Below are 7,208 nucleotides of genomic sequence, written 5' to 3' on the forward strand. Positions count from 1 at the left end.
AGTTAAAAATAAACTCAAGAATGAGTCAATGAGGAGATTAAAGTAACCGTTACCAAAGTAGGAACTTACTAGTTTTGCAGCCTTTTAACTTTTTTCGATTAACTTTTAATAATTACCACTAACTGCTTTGATTAGTTTAATTAAAAAAGGGAGAAGAAGAGTTTAATTAGAACGGTAGTTGCAGCGTATAATATCGGTTATCAACAGGGACAAAACGGTCATAATTTGAATTCCACAGGACACCTTTCACGCCGCCAGCTCTGCTTCGTCCCCAGTGTGTGTATACTAGTCGCTCTCCTGTTCCGTTTGGCCTTCATAAGACTTCTCTCGCGGATCTTAGTGAGAGAAACGAAGGATCACAAAAACGCAACCGAACGACAGCTTCGGAGAGCTAAGTTCTCTGAAGTGAAATCGAGATTTGGATCGAAAGAATGGCAGGGTATGTTGGAGTGCTGGTATCGGATCCATGGCTGCAGAACCAGTTCACGCAAGTGGAGCTTCGGAGTTTAAAATCCAATGTAAGTCTACTACACTGGTAATGATTTTTTTTTTTTGGATTTTTGTTTTGTATGCGGCTTTGAGGATTCTGTGCGGTTCATGCAGTTCGCTACGTTTAGGAGAGAGTCCGGACGTTTGACGATAGCTGACTTGCCGGCGAAAATGTCTAAGCTGAAGCACGTCGGAGAGAACCTTACGGAAAAAGAAAGAGATGCGTTTCTCAGAGATTCGTATCCGAACATGGATGACGATGTTGATTTTGAACTTTTTCTTCGGGTAAATATACAGGCGTTTTCATCGTTATATGCGCTACAGATAGATTTATGTTAGAGATCAAGCTTTAAAATCCTTATAAAAGAAATTTCGTACTTGGTTCTGAAATTTTGAGCGATCGGATTTCAAATATTTCCATGGGTAGTGACTGGTGAACTTGCGAATTTCAAATCGAACTGCTTGCATCGTCTGCTTTTAGAACATAAAAATAGGACGAAGTGTGCTCTGTTATTTTCCTTTTTGATATTTTTGAAAAGTTTCTGGAATATTGAAAACCAAACAAAGGTTAAAGAAGTGAAACTTTATTAGCTAGTTAAGTGATTTATTTTATTTTTTTTAGAATTTATTTCATGAATAATGACATAAAGTATGCGGGAAAAAAATTTCCTATTCTTAAACAAATTTAATGTATATTCCTCCTTAGCAAATCAATTAGAAAGAGCGGAGAAAATATGAACATCATAGTTACTATTTTGAGGTCCCTTGTTTTTTCTGAACACAGAGCGTAACATCCTCCGTTCCTGACTTTGTTCTTTTGTTTGCTTCTTAATTTCTCTTCCATTAATGTTATCATATGGTTTTGGTGATTTTTCTTCAGTCTTCATTATTATTTTTGATAGACAGTGAGAAGTGTGCTATATTTGTGATAGATATATTTGAAACTCCAAGCACATGCTACAGCTCGAATGGGAAGTAATGCAAAGAACTCATCAGCATTTCTAAAGTCTCCCACTTCTACTCTGCTTCACACAATAAGTGAATCTGAGAAGGCATCATATGTAGCACATATCAACAATTATCTTGCTGAAGATAAATTCTTAAAGAAATACCTTCCCATAGATCCTTCAACAAATGATCTCTTTGAGATTGCAAAGGATGGAGTGCTTATCTGGTGATTAATTCTAACACTTTGTGTGATATTCAACGATACTGGAATTACATTGTCCAATATAATTAGTTTTCCTTTCATTCTTTTAATGCAGCAAACTTATCAATGTGGCTGTATCTGGAACCATTGACGAACGGGCTATAAATATGAAGAGAATACTCAATCCCTGGGAAAGAAATGAGAATCATACCTTAGGCCTCAACTCTGCTAAGGCAATTGGATGTACTGTGGTCAATATTGGAACTCAAGACTTCATTGAAGGAAGGGTATGTAGACCCTTTCTCAACTCTAATTTTTTAGCCATTAAGCCATCCAGCATGTTTGTCGCAATTTTATCCTTGTTTTTAACATGCAAACCTGCATGCTTATCACATGACTCATTATATCTTGGTAATCTCACAGGTCACTTACTATGATGCATTTGTTGTCCCTTGACTAATTAAAATGATCATCATGATCAAAATGGTTCTCCTGTATCATTCTACCAATCCAAATCTATTTAACCTATTTCATAATTTTATGAAGGATTTTTTTTTTTTTTTTTTTTTCTGGTTTATTTTGATTACATTTGCTTTTTTGTGGTGATAGGATCTCCTAACTAATACTGTTTACTTTGGCTCATTTTCAGAGGCATCTTGTTCTAGGAGTAATATCTCAAATTATTAAGGTAAGGCTGCTTTTTATTTACTCCGTAATAGTCTAACTGGTTGAATTTTTAACTACAATGAGATAGGAATCATTAGTAGGCATTATTAACCATATAATTGATATAATGTTGCTAAAGTTGCATTCACCTGCTTCCCTTTCCTCAACAAACATTGAAGTACATTGAAGTGCATCAATATGGTTCTTGGATCTGAGATTAATGATTTAGAATGTGGTACTCACCTGCTTCCCTTTCCCTATAAACATGAAGTCCAAAGTTATAACATTCAAATGTTACATTAATGATATAAAATGTGCATTTTGGTTTTTAGCATCTAAGAAGAATTTTCTTATTATGAAATTGTAGATTCAACTATTGGCAGACCTCAACTTGAAGAAAACACCTCAGTTGGTGGAGCTAGTTGATGATAGTAAGGTGAAGAAGTTGACTGGTTTAATTTTTGTAAGACTTGATGCATCAATACTAATTCAGATTTTGTTATTATGTTTTGGTTGCAATATTAGGATGTAGAGGAGCTGATGAGCCTGCCTCCTGAAAAGATCTTGCTCAGATGGATGAACTTTCAATTGAAAAAGGCAAAATACAATAAAACAGTCACAAACTTCTCTACTGACATAAAGGTACATGGAATAAGCTGAAATTTAAAATTTCAATGAACTCTGGAAGCACTTTTGTTCTATTTTCACTCATCCCATCCTCCATTCTATAATTCCACAAGCTATTATTTTTCCCAATTCTGGAAATTGCAAACAATGTAAAGAAGAGAAAAAAATAACATTGGTGTTGCCTAAGTTGTATTCACCTGTTTTTCTTTCCTATAAACATTTAGTCCTGAGTTATGGTTTTCAATTGCAACATTAATGATTTAGAACAGAAGCTTCATTTAATTGGTTTGTGCTACAGATTTTCTTTGTTTTACACCTGTATATCAATCTTTTGGATCACAGTTTCTAGTGAAGTCAAGACACAAATTATTGAGCCAATTTACCTTTCTGTAGGATGCAGAGGCTTATGCTCATCTCCTAAATGTTCTAGCCCCGGAGCACAGTGATCCAGCTACACTGACCGTGAAAGATTATCTGGAAAGAGCTAAGTTGGTTCTTGAACATGCTGATAGGATGGGTTGCAAAAGATACTTAACAGCAAAAGATATTGTGGAAGGTTCTCCTAATCTTAACCTTGCATTTGTGGCGCATATATTCCAGCATAGGTGAGATAATAGTTCCTTTCAAATAGATTAAAGGTTTGAAGCCAGCCTTTTATATTTTCTACTCTTCAAGAAATTGGACAATCTAGCATGCAATGGTGCGAAATTAAGTTGCTCTGTATTGTTTACTGTGAATGTTGAAAAACTAATTTCCCAGTGTGTGTGTTGAGTTGACTTGATAATGAACTTTCAATTTAAGTTCCCATGTTGTCTAATTAAAATACCAGGTTTTGGGCGGCACAGTCAATGGAATAACATTCAATTATTTGTTCTTCTTCTTGTCTTAAATTTCTGTCCAGTATTTTAAACTGATGATAGAGATTTCATCTGTAGGAATGGGCTTTCAACACAAACAAAGCAGATTTCTTTTCTTGAAACTACAGATGATGCCCAAATGTCCAGAGAAGAGAGAGCATTTCGCTTCTGGATTAATAGTCTTGGAAACTCTTCTTACATAGATAATGTCTTTGAAGATCTTAGAAACGGGTAAGTTTAATCCTGCCACTGAATTGTTCTTTTAAACATTTGATACAGTTCTCCCAAAAGATTGAAAAATAGGAATTTGAATTTTCTATAATTATTGTGCATATGTACTATGTACTATTGGACCTAATTTTCATCAAGTTCTCTTCTATGTTGTTCTGTTGTAAATAAACTTCTACTTTGCTGCAGATGGTTGCTTTTAGAGACACTTGACAAGGTGTCCCCAGGAATTGTTAATTGGAAAATTGCATCTAGGCCTCCAATTAAGATGCCTTTCAGAAAAGTAGAAAATTGTAACCAAGTTGTCAAGATTGGGAAACAACTGAAGTTTTCCCTAGTTAATATAGCTGGAAATGACATTGTACAGGGGAATAAGAAGCTAATATTAGGTATGGCTGTCATTCATAATAGACAATATAGTATAAAATCTTTGTTATTATTTTCCTGATCAGATGATTTTAACTGATTCAATTTGGTCCTGGATCTCCTATTTTCTGTCTTCAGCTTACTTGTGGCAATTAATGCGATTCAATATGCTTCAACTTCTAAAGAACTTGAGATTTCACTCCCATGGAAAGGAAATCACTGATGCCGATATTTTAGAGTGGGCTAACAGCAAAGTTAGAAATTCCGGGAGCCAGAGTTGTATGGCTAGCTTTAAGGTAACTATGTCCAAAAGATTACTTTCTCTTTGCAAATCCAAAGTTCAATCTGTTAATTGCTGCAAGGATTTGATCAACTGTTTTCAGAAATCATGGACTTCGTCACTTCCCTTGGTCTGAAAACACAAGTAGAATAAAGTTCACTGTACCCAAATGACATTTACTGCCTTCTGTTGAACAGCCACACAGCTTATCATTATTGTTATCATAACCTGTTTCACACAACAGAGTAAATGAGGCTTTTTTTTTCAGGATAAAAGTTTGTCAGACGGTATCTTCTTCCTTGAGCTGCTCAGTGCTGTATACCCTCGAGCTGTCAACTGGAGTCTGGTCACGAAAGGAGATACAGGTATATCTCTTTTGAGTTAGACTACCAGGTTATTCTTTGATTTGAATTATATTTTCTTATTATTGGCAATGCCCCTTTTTCTTATTGAGTGAATTTCATTGAATGGTCTACCATGCTTTAATTATTTGAAATTGCAGCAATTGTGTATTCATGTATAAGTAATATTTGTCCTTGAAATTTCCCAAGGTTCTTCACTATATGTAACTATTACTTGAAAAAGTATAACATAATGGAAAGTGAGATCCTCAATTATGATCTTCTATGAAGATGAATAACTTCCATTGTGGTATATAAACTTAATAACCATCTCGGGAAAGCCAACCTTCATTATCTGAAGGGGATGAAACCTACCTAGTGACTTTAATTGGTAAAGAATTTTAAAAAGGAAAACTAACTTCGGTTGCTCATAATAGCTAACCAGCTCTATAAACAGCTCCCAAATAGAGTCAAATTTGGATCATTGTGATTACCAAACCAACTGTATAATTAATTTGGTTGTGTTCTACATTTTTGCTTGAGTGTGAATTATTGCCACCAAATATGTTGGCGATGACTCATTTTAACTGTCCAAAACCTGGATTTCTGTAGAGGAGGAGAAAAAGATGAACGCAACCTACATAATCAGTATTGCAAGGAAGCTGGGCTGTTCAATCTTCTTGCTCCCTGAAGATATAATCGAGGTAAAAATTCTTCATCCTCAACCCCACTCTCATAGTCATTGAATACTTAGGCCTTGTTTGGTAACTAGTTTATCATAAATTTTTGACGTATTTGACCACAATCAATATGAGTGTTTGAATAATTAATTTTTTTTTTTAATAACTTATTGTTCCAAAATGTTAAGACTCAAAAAGTTGTTGAAAATATTTTTTTTCGACCAACTTTTTGAAAAAAATCATTTTGCATATAATCAGAAACAGTTAATTTACCAAATATTTTACTATAATAAGTTAATGCTATCAACTAGTCAAATCTGTTAACCCAATCAACTGAACGCTATTTAATCCATCCACAACCATTTGTGCATCACCAGGTAAACCAGAAGATGATACTGACACTGACGGCGAGTATAATGTACTGGTACTTGAAACAACCTGCGGAAGATAGAATGAGCGTGTCTTCATCAGATAGCGAGACCGGCAGCCTCCTGGACACAACCTCCACCTCCACAACGGACGATACCGCTTCCGAGACTTCGTCAGACGAGAACAGCAGTAGATAACTGCTAGCTCGCTCTGTGGGTCGGGTATATTATATTATGCATTCAACTTGTGAAACAATCAAATTCATGTTCCGCCGATTCATTGGGGTATTGTGAAATGAATTTGGCTGGGCGGCCTATGTAGTACTGTTGCAATTTTTTTGAAGGAACAAGTACGTACACTGTTGTGAATAGTCAAAATTAATTTGGATATGTTTGGTAAAGAAGGCATTTTCGAATCTCGTGTCAGTAACTATTATCCGGCGCCATGCTTCCAGGCGCACATCACCGAATTAGTTTCGCTCCATAACAGCATCCCATTAGATGGTTTTTTATTGATTTTTTTTGTGGGTCTAATTAGAGGTGAAAGAGAAAAAAAGAGGAGAGAAGATTTTAGATGCTTGTAGAAGGTGTCCATTTTTTATCTTCACAATGAACCCATCAAAAGATTTAAAAAAAAAAAACAGTTATTAGTTCGCGTGAGGCATCAGAAGCGCTCAGCCGGACACGTTAACTAGCATTATTTATTATTACTATTTTTTGACTTCTTCATTCTCTCATACTTAGCTCTTAAAAATTTGTTTTACTTGTATATTCTGGCGATTTGTCATTATTCTAAAAGGCTGAACCTCAACCCTAAGGGCCCCCCACATCCCGGCCCGACAGAGCATTTGGGAGGATGTAAATCATGGTGATTCAACTGAACATGAACCATAGAGGCTAGACCGGTGCTCACTGTGCACAAGGAGCCACCCTCACTTTGAGAGGTTGCTCCCACACTGTCGCTGGTGAGACTCGATCCCTGGTCATTCTGGCGATTTGTCATTAAGTTATGGAGGGAGGTTCCATGGTACATAAGAATTTGTTTTACTTCTATTTTTCTCACACTCCATATCTAATTTTTATTTTCAAAAAATTGAAATTATGTCCCTAAGGCATTAGTCTATTGGATAATTTTATTTTTTTTTTACTTAAAACT

General features: G+C 35.5%; 1 protein-coding gene across 1 annotated transcript; it reads left to right on the forward strand.

Annotated features, from left to right (window-relative positions):
• The first annotated feature begins 242 nt into the window (after positions 1–242).
• On the forward strand, positions 243–6,468 carry LOC109158184 (fimbrin-2-like). Its single transcript, XM_019306054.1, has 14 exons — positions 243–518; positions 604–774; positions 1,422–1,663; positions 1,755–1,926; positions 2,289–2,327; positions 2,673–2,741; positions 2,831–2,947; positions 3,326–3,537; positions 3,868–4,020; positions 4,207–4,406; positions 4,522–4,679; positions 4,932–5,028; positions 5,617–5,708; positions 6,062–6,468. The coding sequence occupies exons 1-14, from the start codon at positions 432–434 to the stop codon at positions 6,248–6,250; spliced, it is 1,998 nt and encodes a 665-aa protein (XP_019161599.1). The 5' UTR covers positions 243–431; the 3' UTR covers positions 6,251–6,468.
• Positions 6,469–7,208: the final 740 nt, after the last annotated feature.

This window comes from Ipomoea nil, unplaced genomic scaffold (genome assembly GCF_001879475.1).
Source record: "Ipomoea nil cultivar Tokyo-kokei standard unplaced genomic scaffold, Asagao_1.1 scaffold0302, whole genome shotgun sequence".
NCBI classification, from domain to species: Eukaryota; Viridiplantae; Streptophyta; class Magnoliopsida; order Solanales; family Convolvulaceae; genus Ipomoea; species Ipomoea nil.